Source organism: Panthera onca, chromosome B2 (genome assembly GCF_046562875.1).
Source record: "Panthera onca isolate mPanOnc1 chromosome B2, mPanOnc1 haplotype 2, whole genome shotgun sequence".
NCBI lineage: Eukaryota > Metazoa > Chordata > Mammalia > Carnivora > Felidae > Panthera > Panthera onca.
The window spans coordinates 97,334,430-97,347,794 of NC_138343.1; the positions used below are offsets into that span (position 1 = coordinate 97,334,430).

General features: G+C 40.3%; 1 protein-coding gene across 3 annotated transcripts in view; it reads left to right on the plus strand.

Moving 5' to 3' along the window:
• AFG1L (AFG1 like ATPase) overlaps window positions 1-13,365 on the plus strand; it is a 196,818-nt gene that overhangs the window by 180,407 nt on the left and 3,046 nt on the right. For 2 of the 3 annotated variants that reach the window (XM_060616322.3, XM_060616323.3), the window contains 2 exons: window positions 10,256-10,396; window positions 12,644-12,757. In XM_060616322.3, coding sequence (XP_060472305.3) covers window positions 10,256-10,396; window positions 12,644-12,757 — 255 coding nt within the window. Of the gene's footprint in view, window positions 1-10,255; window positions 10,397-12,643; window positions 12,758-13,365 lie in introns of those variants that run through there. The other variant, XM_078447191.2, reaches the window with a different exon arrangement.

The following is a 13,365-nucleotide window of genomic DNA, read 5'->3' on the forward strand; positions in this document are numbered from 1 at the left end:
GTGTTAGGTCAAAAGAGTAGACAAACGTATCTTTGTGTTTTGCCAAGTTCTTGTGAGAGTTAGTACAAAATTTGTATTTGTTAAGCATTCAGTAGTTACCATTGGTTCTGAAGAGGACTTGGTGATCATGTGTTTACTTGTTCACTAGTCTTGTATTATGCAAGATCGTGTTCCCTGGGCTGGTAGGTGCCCCAGACACTTGGGTGGACAAGATAGTACTGACCCTCCTGGGACTCCCAGTCTCATACAGTGGAGTAAATGAGGGTGGCAACTGCAGCTTTGAATAGATGTGTAACTCCTCAAGCTCTTTAGTATATGCATTTGCGGTGACTGTTTTACACATTCACTCTTCATGATTATTAGGGAAGAGGCAGGGGATTAAATAAGTGAAAAGCAGGGGTGCCTGGGTGTCTCACTTGGTTAAGTGACTGACTTTGGTTCAGGTCATGATCTCACAGTTTGTGAGTTCGAGCCCCGTGTCGGGCTCTGTGCTAACAGCTCAAAGCCTGGAGCCTGCTTCAGATTCTGTGTCTCCTCTTCTCTCTGCCCCTCATGCTCATGCTCTGTCTTTCAATAAGATATAACGTTAAAATTTTTTTTTTAAACAGCTGAAAAACAAAACCAAAGAGTATACTTTGCAATCAGTAAAGGTCTTCAACATTGTTTTGCTACATCATTCAGTTTTTACTCTTTTGTCATAATATATTTTGTTTCCCTTTTGGAAAATACAGAAAAATCTATAAAATAAAGAAGATCATAAAATATTATAAAATATAGACTTCTAAGTCTGTCACTATCTATAACAATTGTTAGCATTTTTACGTAGTTAGTCTTTTTCCTACATATATATTTTGAGCAAAATAGGTACCTTAGTATAATTATAATTTTGAAGTATGATTTTTTTCACTTAGCTTTTTATCATAAGCATGTTTTCATGTCATAAAATATGTTTCATAAACATTATTATTTGTTGGCAATATGTTCCATTATGTCAACATGCCATAATTTATTGAGCCTTTCCTCTGTTGTTTTATTTTAAAGTTGCTTTTAGTTCACATAGTTATAAATAATCCTGTATATAGCCTTTGGTTGGATTTCTGGTCACTTCCTGTAGATTGATTTCTAGAAACAGAATGATTGGGTCAAGTCGATGACTTCTTTTAGGGCTCTTAATACAATCCAACAAAATATTTTTGGAGCATCTGAACTAATTTACTCTCTTAGCAGCAATGGATGTCTCATTACCTACTTGCCAGCATTGAGTAGTATAATTTATTTTTCTTTGCAAAATTGCTATATGAAAAATGATATATCATTCTTATTTTGTCTTTCTTTGGTTACTAGTGAGCTTGACTATATTTTTCATTTGTTTATTAGCCTCTTCAACTTTGCTTTTCGTTCAGGAATTATGTATTCGATCCTTTGTCCATTTTTCTGTTGGAATGCTCTTATAATTTTAGTTTCATTGCAGTCAGTCCTTATCTCTCTCAGTTGCCTTTTTCATGCCAGCTTGTTTTCTCTCTGTGACTTTCTGTTTTTATTTGATTGGTCCATGTCTTCTGGTATTCTATTGGGATGCCACATGATTTTCTAGCTTTTTTTCCTTCTAGCTCTTGTATACAGTTAATCACCAAGTTTTATTTTTAGACATGAGTTCTGTGCTACACCATAAAAATGCCATAATTGATTAAGAAAAATAAATGAACATAAAACAAATGACAGTATGTGTCTTTACATATCCTCATCAATTATGTAAGACCAATCTTGCTACAAAAGCTAGACATACTTTTCTACGTGTGCTGGACTTGCTAAGGACTTTGAAAATATGGGCTTTTCCTAGTAAACCTCTCTGTAGCAAGTATAGTGTTTCAGTTAGTTATTGCTACATAACAAATCACCCCCAAAATTCAGTAGCTTAAAAAAAAAAAAAACCTTTATTATTGCTCTCTAATCTACAGGCTTAGCTGGAAAGTTCTTTTAATTTTTTGGATTCACTTATGCATCTGCAGTCAGCTTTGCTGATCTTGGTTGGGTTCTCTCATCTACTATGGGCAGGTGGGGCAGCAGGCTGGAGGCTGGCCTCAGCTGCTTTCTCAGCTTAGACAGTTGGCTCTCCTTCTTATGCTCTCTCCTTCATCGGGAGTCCAGCCCAGCTGTTGCAACAGAATGAGCAGAAGTGTGCAAAGCCTCTTGAGACCTAAGCTCAGAACTGGAAAATTGTGACTTTAGCCTCATTCTATTGGTTGTGGTAAATACAAGTCTGGCCCAGATTGAGGAGTTGGGCAGACAGATGCTAAGACATGGAAGAGATCGAAAGTCACAATCTAAAGAGTGTAGACAAGGAGGCAAGAACAATTGGAACCATTATCATAATTAGACTACCCCACAAAGGCATTCTTTATTTCTCCAAAAATGTATTAAATGGGTTTAAACTGATAATTTTTTAAGAGAATTTTTAAGTTGCACTTGAATGCCCCAAGCATATTTAAATACCGAATACTAGGGGAAGTAAGGGTGAGTAGTCCTGTGGCAGCATACCATTTGGAGGGTGCACAGGGCTAGATGAGATAATTTGTCAGCATCTATATGTGTTTCGATGAAAGTGTTTACTAAATTTCTGTTATATAATCAGAAGAAAAATAAACTTACAGACATATTTAAAATGCATCAAATATTAAATTTGAACAAAACTTTAACATCTTTTCAAATTTGTAATGAGAAAAGTTGCCTCCATTAACATAACTTTTTAAAAATCAGCTTTGGGGGTGCCTGGGTGGCTCAGTCAGTTAAGCATCCGACTTCAGCTCAGGTCATGATCTCACAGTCCGAGAGTTTGAGCCCCACATCGGGCTCTGTGCTGACAGCTTGGAGCCTGGAGCCTGCTTCCTGCTTCAGAGTCTGTGTCTCCCTCTCTCTCTGCCCCTCCCCCCCTCATGCTCTGTCTCTCTCTGTCTCAAAAATAAATAAAAACATTAAAAAATTTTTAAAAATAAATAAAAATCAGCTTTGATTTGAAATGGATAAGTGCAGTTCCTGATTAAAAAATTTTAATGATAATCTGAAGAAAACTTGAAGAGAAATTTTTTTTTTTTTTTTTTTTAATGTTTATTTATTTTTGAGACAGAGAGAGACAGAGCATGAACAGGGGAGGGGCAGAGAGAGAGGGAGACACAGAATCTGAAACAGGCTCCAGGCTCTGAGCGGTCAGCACAGAGCCTGACGCGGGGCTCGAACTCACAGACCGTGAGATCATGACCTGAGCCGAAGTCGGACGCTTAACCGACCGAGCCACCCAGGCGCCCCGAAGAGAAATTTTTGATAGTTACCATCTTGTGTGAAGAAGAATCCTTATCCACCTAGGAAATGTGAGAAAGTCTTCCACTTCCAATAATGGTGGACTCTGTCAGTAATTTGCACTGATCCTGTCGTTAGGATGATGAAGGAAGATGGATGAAATAAGAATTAGGATAAGCTAGCTGCTGAAACAAACAACTCCAAATCTCAGAGGCTAAACAAATGAACGTGTATTTCTTGCTCATATCACCATCCAGTGTAAGTTGGCCAGGACACTGCTCCATGTGGTTCTTCATGGAACCAGACTTTGTCCCTGTTGTGCTTCCACCCCTCCTTCAAGTCCTCAGAGCTCTCTGTTCAGTGTGCAGGTAAGTTAAGGCAGTGAGGATCCTGTGGGCCAGATCTAGAAGCCATGCAGGTCACTTTCCTTTACATTCCACTGGCCTTAACCTGATCACACGGCCACACCTAAGTGCAAGAGAGTCTAGGGAATAGTGTCTAGCTGGGTGCCCAGGAAGATGAGGAAAACATGGATAGTGGTGAGTGCTAGCAATCTTTAAAAAAAAATGAGCTGAGTTGAACTGAGCTTACTTTTGGCAGCCTCACTGGATCAGCAGGACAAAAGTCAGAGTTTAGGACCAGCTCAGGATGGGGACCTAGTAAACTACCCCCACTTTGGATGGAATCTTGAAGGACTGAATGCTAGGAATAAGTGTGAACTAGAAGTCAACTAGCTCTCTCGTGGACTTCGGTCAAATTCAGTGAGCCAAGTGACTCAGAATACTTCAAGCCTCGAACTTGGCTTTATTTCTATGATTTTTTTTTTTTTTTCAAAGATATACAAAGATACACAAAGCAAACATATGAGGAGACAAGACACTGTGGATGTGAACAAGAACAAGAACAAATGATAAAATTAGGAACTCCAGATATTAGAATTAGGAGTCTCTATTTTAAACAACTAACCTTACATATTCAAAGAGATTTTTTTGAATAGGCTTGGAAATTTAAGTGTAGGGATCTAGAGACTAAAAAGGTGAGACATAGACATAGGCTTTGGAGACATAGGCTTTGGAAAGAACCAATAGAAATTCTAGACCTATAAAGTACAATAACCAAAACAACTCAATGGATGAGTTTAAGAGCAAATAAACCAGAGCTAAAGAGAAATATAGTAGACTAGAATATGGGTCAGAGGAAGCTATCCACGGTGAGTCATGAAGAACTGAAAAAGGGAAAATACAAAACAAAGGATAAAAGCAATGGAGAATATGAAGTTTAGCTTAGGTTCTCTTAGAGTACCAGAAGGAGAAGAATGATGGAGCATGGAGCAGAGGCAATATACATGTACAGATGGACTAGATGTTGTCCGACATTTATGGAGAAAAGGAATACAGCACACTTATCATCAAGCTTGCATGGAGAAAATTTGCTCAAATTAAAACATGACATAAATGGAAATATATCAGTCTGGGCTGTGACAAAATGGATTTTGACATCACTAGGCCTTTGATCAGGGAACTCTGGTGCTTGGCCGCAAAAGCTAAACGTGAACTATTGGGAGATGCTACCATTCACCTCATCCCCTCTGTCTGGTTTTCCTAGTGTGAAGAACATAACTATATAACTGAAGTCAAATTTCACCCCAAATATGAAATCCCTTATCCTTTTGTCAGGCTGTATAGGAGAAAATATATGTTCAGCCTTGTGTTTTATTTTCTTTTTAAATGTCCCTGAAAAAATAATACTTCCATGATGAAGAAAACCTTGGGGGAAAAAAATGTCCATGAAAAAACTGATATTATGATCTCACACATATGAGATAGGGTATAAGATTCCAATTATAAAAAATGACCCCCCACCAGAAATACTATTTTTGTTATTTAAAAGTAACACAGTTCATGGGGCAGGGATGGGGGAGATCAAAAAGGTATAATAAAATTCATCTTTGATTCCACCACCCAAAGATAACCACTGTTAACATTTTGATCTATATCTTTCTAGACTTTTCCTACATACATACTAAGATATACAACAAAGGCTTGCCTTGGGAATGGGGAATTTGGGCCAACTAAGAAAGAATAGGAGTTTTTTTTGTAGGTGGTTCAATTATTTTGGAGACAAATGGGTATAAAAGAAAGAATAAGCCTGCTCCTTGGGCTGTGTTGTGTTTTATTCACACATTCATTTGCTAATTCATTCAGTAAGTATTAAGCACTTCCTATGTGCCATGGTGCCATGTGCTGGGGGTAGGCGCTCTTCATTCTGTGGGCCTGGGGCCTTCCCCCACCTGTAGTGCTAATGGTATTACCGAAAATGTGGGAGGGGGCTGGCCTGAGACATGCTATTTTTGTCATCTGTAAACATGACTTCATGGAGAGCTAATGTGCCTGGCTGACAGAGACCGCAGCTTTTACCTCCTGAGTGCAAAGGCAGAAGCAAACTGGAGTGAGCCGAACTATTCACTTGTTTGGGCTCCCTGGCCTCATGAGCTCAGGAAAAGGTTATTTGATAGTGACTAGAAGAGTAGCTACTATTCATTAAATATCTGTTGTATGCCACATAGGTACTGTGCAGATACCATTTCATTTGCTTTTCATGTGACCTCTTAAAATTAATTTAAAATTATATTAATAAATTAATAAAATAAATGTGCTTTTCACATGACCACTTTAATAAGTAACATTTATTGAGCACTTACTATGTGACGGCCACTGTTAGAAGATTTTACATGTAGTCAGTACAGCGAAGCTTCGGGACAAACCCGTGAGACATGTCCTGCTATGATCCCCAGTTTACAGATGAGGAGATGGAGGTTCAGAGACACTTGCTCAAGGTCGCATGACTGGATGTGACCAACGATTCCAAAGTATAAAGTATGTTTTTGCCCACAGCTTTAACTTATTTTATTAATGAAAAATCGCATTTCTGAGTAATAAAAAAACAAACAAACCCATCTCTCACCAAAATCAATTCTGAGAGTTTATCACTTCTTGGATACTTCAACATTGAATCTAGTATAAGAAAACACTCTTTAACTACTAAAGATCTCACATTTTAGATTAATATTAATCTAATGTTGGAGCTGATTTCCTTGGTTAATGATGTCCTCCTTCAATTAATACATTTCATTCTTAGGTTTTATTTATTTATTTATTATTATTTTATGTTTATTTATTTATTTTTTGAGAGAGAAATAGAGACAGAGACAGAGAATTCCAAGCAGGCCCAGCACTGTCAGCACAGAGCCCCACGCAGGGCTTGAATTCAGGAACCATGAGATCATGACCTGAACCGAAATCCAGAGTCGGGTGCTTAATTGACTGAGTCACCCAGGCGCCCTTCTTCTTATATATACATTATATATATATATATGTATACACACACACACACCACACACATATATGTGTGTGTGTATATATACATACATATATATATATATATATATATATATATATTTTTTTTTTTTTTTTTTTTTTTTTTAGTGTTTATTTTTTTTTATTTTTGAGAAAGAGACAACGTGCGAGCGGGAAAGGGGCAGAGAGAGAGGAAGACACAGAATCTGAAGCAGGATCCAGGCTCTGAGGTGACAGCATAGAACCTGATGCAGGGCTCAAACTCACAGACTGAACTCATGGACCAGAAGTCAGAGGCTTAACTGAACTGAGCCACCCAGGTGCCCCTCTTTCTATGCTTTTAAAGAAAAAATTATATTGTTACCTCTCTGCAGCCTAAGTTGGGATTTCTTTGGCAATGAATAACCTTTACTAGTTTTAATGTTTTTTGTGGTGGTGGTAAAATAATATATAATATAAAATTTGCCTTTTTTTTTTTTTTTTTTGGCCATTTAACCATTTTTAAGAGTGAAGTTCAGTGGCATTAAGTCCATTTGCGCTGTTGTGCAGCCCCCACCACGGTTCGTCTCTAGAACACTTTCATATTCCCAGACTGAAACTCAGTATCCATTAAACAGTCACTCCCCAGTGCCCACTTTTTTTTTTTTAACCATTGTTTTAAACTGTATAAAGCTTAATTTTCTTTACATGAATGAGCACGTAATTTTTTAGGGATATGATATTTGCTATTTGCTAATATAATGGCAAATGTAGAACCTACTGACAAAGGTATATAATTTGTAAAAATAGCTGAGTGGGCAAAATTCTGATTTTCAGTTGCCCTAGGCACTCCAGTGCACTTCTGATGATGATTTTCCTTGGGCATGTAGTTATACTGATAGAAATCACATCCGTGCATAAAGAACGAGTTTAATTATACATAACTACATACCTAAGATGAGGTTTTACATTTTTTTACATATACTTTCTGATTTACAAAAGATGAGACACTAAATTCTCACTGATCTTAAAAAAGTAGTGTGTCACCCTCAGAGTGAGTGTCCTATTGTATGAGTTACACGCTGTATCTTGCCTTCCCCCTCCCCCTTTAGGGAATTGTTTTCCTTCTAGGAGATTCCACAGGCTCATTTGGTCCCTGCTGTGACTCTGAGGACTGGCAAATGCACAAAGACTGATTTAGGGGTTTGGATATGGTGGATGGGGGAGCAACACTAACTGGTCCTATTTAGAATGACACTTTACATCCTCAACTCGTCTGTATTGAGCCTAATCATTTGAGCTCAAGATAATAAAAATAAAAAGCAGCCAAAGTGATTTGAGTGCTAATGTATGCCCTAGGCACTGTGGTAAATGCTTTGCCTGTATTATTTTGTGTCATCTTCACAATCCTTTGAGATAGGAATCAAACTCCCATTTATAGGTGGGAAAACTAAAGGAAGAGAGGGTGCCTGGGTGGCTCAGTCAAATCATCTGACTCTTGACCACAGCTCAGGTCATGATCTCATGGGTTTGTGAGATCAGGCCCTGCACTGGGCTCTGTGCTTGCAGCATGAAGGAGTTCTTGGGATTCTCTCTCTCCCTCTCTCTCTGTCCCTCCCCGCTTGCTTACTCTTACTCTCTCTCTCTCTCTCTCTCTCTCTCTCTCTCTCAAAATAAACATTAAAAAAAACTAAAGGAAGAAAAAGATTAGGTAGCTTGCCAAAGGTGCACAGTTAATAAGTAACAGACTGAGTATTCACTCCTGGTTCATAACAACAGGCTTGACAGCAGGGTTCCCTTGAAGACAGCCAAGGTTAAACAAACAAACCAACAACCCCACAGTAGAGTCCCTATATGGCCAAGTGAGTTGGGGAGCCTCAGCTAAGGCCAGGCACTGGGTCTGGAGGTAAAGGCTGTCCAGCCAGGGAGGGAAATGGGAAAAGCAAGGGTCCCCTCTTCCAGCCCCATTTGGTACCTGGTTGGTGAGAGGAGATGTGGAGAAGGGACATCTCTAAGCAGATTTCCAAAGGAGCCAGGACATTCTTTGTGCTTCTTTGTGCCCTGTCTCCAGTCTCGTGCCCCTTTGCTCAGGGTTTCATAATTGCTGCATGCTTTTTTTTTTTTTTAAGTTTATTCATTTATTTTTGAGAGAGCAAGAGAATGCATGAGTGGGGGAAGAGAGAGAGAGAGAGAGAGAGAGAGAGAAAGAATCTCACACATTGTCAGTGCAGAACCTGACTCAAGGCTCGATCTAATGAACTGTGAGATCATGACCTGAGCCGAAGTCAGGCGCTCAACCAGCTGAGCCACCCAGGCGCCCCAACTGCTGCATCCTTCTTAGAAGCTGCTCTCGCTTGAGGGAACCACTTCCCCAGAGCTTCACTCTCTGATTTACTCTCACCTCCCCATACTTCCGTGAGAGGTCTACTTTCCTGAGTGACTGGATTCAGCTGGTTTCCGGGAGAGTATAGGCTTAAATAGATGGGCTCTGTAGTGGAAATGACTGTCTCTCCTTGTCACAAGTCCCTAATTCTCCCAGGAACATAGACATACCTACATTTCTGGAAGAAGTTTTGATGCAAATAACTCAAGGAAGGGAGAGGTTTTTGGACAGGGTGGAGTGTTGATGGATTCTGCCCGAAATTGAGAGGCTTCACAGCCTGTGTCCCAGAATGTGTTTGCAGATAGTTTTCACGATTTTCATGAGCTAAATTCATGTTTCAGGAAGAAGTGCCTTACGTTATAGGTGGAGCCTTTGTGAATAATTTTGTGAGCCTTGAGTGTTGGACCCTCCTCACATCAAGAGGGAACATGTTGCACCAACTTATGCTCAAGGTCTCTGTCTGCTTCTGGTCAGGAAACCCTCTAGTATCTCCTATAGAAGCTGGCAGTGTTCACTATCTTGCTCTTGAACACTTGTACTTGAAATTCAATGGAAGATTTTTTCTGATGATTTTTCTATTATTATTTTAATGTTTAATTGTTTTTGAGAGAGAGAGAGCATGAGCCGGGAGAGGCAGAGAGAGAGGGAGACACAGAATCCGTAGCAGGCTCCAGGCTCCGAGCTGTCAGCACAGAGCCCAATGCGGGGCTGGAACTCACAAGCTGTGAGATCATGACCTGAGCTAAAGTCGGATGCTTAACTGACTGAGCCACCCAGAGGCCCCATTTTCTGATGATTTCATACTGAAGCATAGTCTGTATTTCAAAATGGTGACATCAGAGGTGGCTTGCCATTGTAAGATAGCTCCATTTAGTGGTGGTGACAGTTTGCGGTTGAGCCATAAGAAGGATTTGTTGGGACACGTTTACGGTTATGTCATAGAAATAAAAAAATTGAAGGCTGAGTTTAAGACAGGGACCTACAACCTAACAACTGAGGCAGCTCAAGGTACTCTTTCACTCCTTACCACACTCTGTCCTCTCTCCTGCCCCTTTCCTCCATCGCTATTACAGTTTCAGTAGACCCCGCTCTTCACCTGCTGTGAAAACTGCTCCATTTGGTCAGGTTACCCCAAACCACCCCCTAGATCAGGCCACGACCAGAAAAGGAGGTGTTTTCAAATTAAGGCAGGGCAACCAGAATTGGCTTTAGTTTTCTAGTCTTTACTTCATTTTAATTACAGCCACTTGGAGCCAGTGACTATCTGGAACTGTCAAAGAATTTCGATACAGTATTTTTACGAAACATTCCACAATTTACGCTGGCCAAGAGGACGCAAGCTCGAAGATTCATAACTCTCATTGATAACTTCTATGATTTCAAGGTAAGGATGTAGTGCATTTTCTCAAGACTAAACATTTTGAACTGTGGAGCCAGCTTGCCTGGGCTGGAATCCTGGTTTATTCTCTGTGCCTCAGTATCCTCATCTGCAAATTGGGGATAATAGGATTTGCCTCAGAGGATTGTTGTTGTTGAGGGCAAAATAAGCTAATCCATGAAGAACATTTAAAACGTTGTTTTGGTTGTTTTGAGGATTAAATGAGCATGTAAGGCAACTCGAATATCATGTGGCATTTGAGGGCAGGAGGAAAGTACCAGAATCCACTAGGAGGGAGAGGTGAGATTTTAATGTTTCATTAATTCATTCATTCAGCAACCTTTCTCATGCTAAACAGTGCTAAATGCTAGAAATTCAATGATAGGCGAAGCCAGGTCTAGTGCCTGCCTTCATAGAGCTTATAGTCTAGTGTCAGAGAAACATTAATCAGACATCCACAGAGCTAAATGTGAAGTCACCACTGAGGACTGATCTCTTGGAAGGAGAGAGAGGAGTATGGTGCTCTGAGGGTCTGGGGGAGAGAAGGCTGATCTTTGGAGGTGGGGGGTGGGGGTGGACACAGGGAAGGCCTGCTGTGGACCACCTACATCAGAATCCTCTGGGCTACCGAAGGCCCACATTCCAGAGCCCACCCTGTCCCCAGCCCAGCAAATGAGCCCTAATCCCAGGGCTGTTCATCTGCAGATTCACAAGCTCCTCCACCGCTCCTTACAAATGCTAGAGAAGCGATGGCTAAACTCCAGTGCAGGTTGAAAAGGGGTCACCAGGGGGCATGTTTGCAGCTTGCAGCAAAGGCCCTGTGGTAGGCCTGAGCACAAAGGGCAACCAGCCTGGCTCAGGCACGGTGCTGAGAGGACTCTGCCACAGTGAGTCACCTCAAAATGTGCCACACACTCCAATGGGGCCAGCATACAGATGCTCAGCTAGACAGGAGAGGAAGGAAGCTAGGGGATCCAGTCCGGTCTCTTGTCTCCTGCATCACTTATCCAGACACCCTGCTCTGAAATAATCATGTGGGGTCCAGCATGAAAGGAGTGAGCCTGGAGGTGGCCCTCTGTTTTTAGAGGGCAATGCTTCAAGAAGAAAGTGGCAGAGGGGCATTAGTAGGTGGTTCTTAGAGTAAGAGGATTGATAAACTCTTACTTGTTCATGTTTCAGCTAGGAATAACTTGAGGAAAACATATGCCTCCCCCCCAGTCCTATCTCACTCCCCATTGTTTCACTTCTTAATTAATGGGAAAGAAGATTTCTGTGGCAATATGAAGGAATACCAGAACCACTCTCCTAACGTTTGCTTTAACTATATATCACACATGTAGGGCTGATATTCTTTTTTTAGAGAATCATTGAAATTCTCTTATTTCAGAAGTTGGGAGCGCTAAACAGACATTATTCTAGAATGTATTCATGGAAATTGGTGAAATCAGAGTATTCCTGTCTCAATGATGAAAGAAGTGTCATTTGTGATTAAAAAGAATTTGTAAGAGGAGGTAGGAGACCGTCTGGAGATGGAAAAACTAGTCCCAATGTCAATACATTATTTTAAAGTATTGGTATCGTTGTTTAAATAATGATTTTTTAAAGGACAGCTGTGAATCCTGAAAACAAATTCAGGACTTGTTAAGCATCAAGAAGAGTATGTATTATCTTTAAATTTGTGGACATAGAGTTTATAAAGATATAAAAGCTGTTTCCAATATATGATCACATATGCACACTAAAACACTTACGTAATCAACCAATATTAATGCCAAGCTTAGTCTTTTTGAAGAATGTCTTAGTATAGGATGCTGATATAAATGTAGGTTCTAGAAATTCAGGGTGTGATTAGAGTAGCAATGCATTGAACTTAGCAGTCACCTCTGCAAGAAGCATCTTTGATGTACACAGAGACGGGCTCCAACCAGCCAGGTGTAAATGTCAACATCAAGGTGTAACGGAAAGACCACTGGACTTCAGATTGGGAGACCTGAGCTGGCATCACGAAAATCTTTGCTTCCTACTTTACAGGATATTACAAGCTGTAAGGAAATATTTAGAAACATACTATGCAGTTTAAAAATACCACTTTAAAGAAACACAAACTATTAGGAAGAATACAGACGTTTTAAAAGCGAACATCTAAACTCCCTGTAATGACAAACACAATTTTATTTCATGAGAGATTTGCTCTTACTTTCGAGTTGTGACATGTAAGGAGTCATACCATTTCCTCATTCTCCTCTCTTTCAGGTGCGCATAATTTGTTCTGCATCGACTCCTATATCAAGCTTATTTTTGCATCAACATCATGACAGTGAGTTGGAGCATAGCAGAATACTGATGGATGACTTGGGGCTGAGCCAGGTAGGCAATATTAACATAATCTCTTTTTATTATAAAACAGCCTAATTGTTTTGGGTTTTATACGTGGCTACATTTTGAAGAAGGAATGCGATACGTATTTAACTATTGACTTGCTGCTTTCTTCTAAAGCCATTATAGCAGACTTTCTCTCAATGTCACTGAAGTAGAGAATAAAATCTTAGGGTGGAAGGAATCTTCATGATCACTTTTTGCATATAACGAAAACGAAGAACAGAGAAGGGGACAAGTGGGCCTGTGATCATCCTGCTGACTAATGGTGGGCAGGCCAGAAGCTGGACACCAGGGCACCTGTGTCTGGTGCTGGGCTCATTCTGCTACACCACGCTGCCTTTTTTTTTTTTTTTTTTAATTTTTTTCCATGTTTTTATTTTTTTGTTTTTGAGACAGAGAGAGACAGAGCATGAGCAGGGGAGGGGCAGAGAGAGAGCGAGACACAGAATCTGAAGCAGACTCCAGGCTCCGAGCTGTCAGCACAGAGCCCGACATGGGGCTCGAACCCATGGACCATGAGATCATGACCTGAGCCGAAGTCAGACGCCCAACTGACTGAGCCATCCAGGTGCCCCACCATGTTGCCTTTTGTAGAT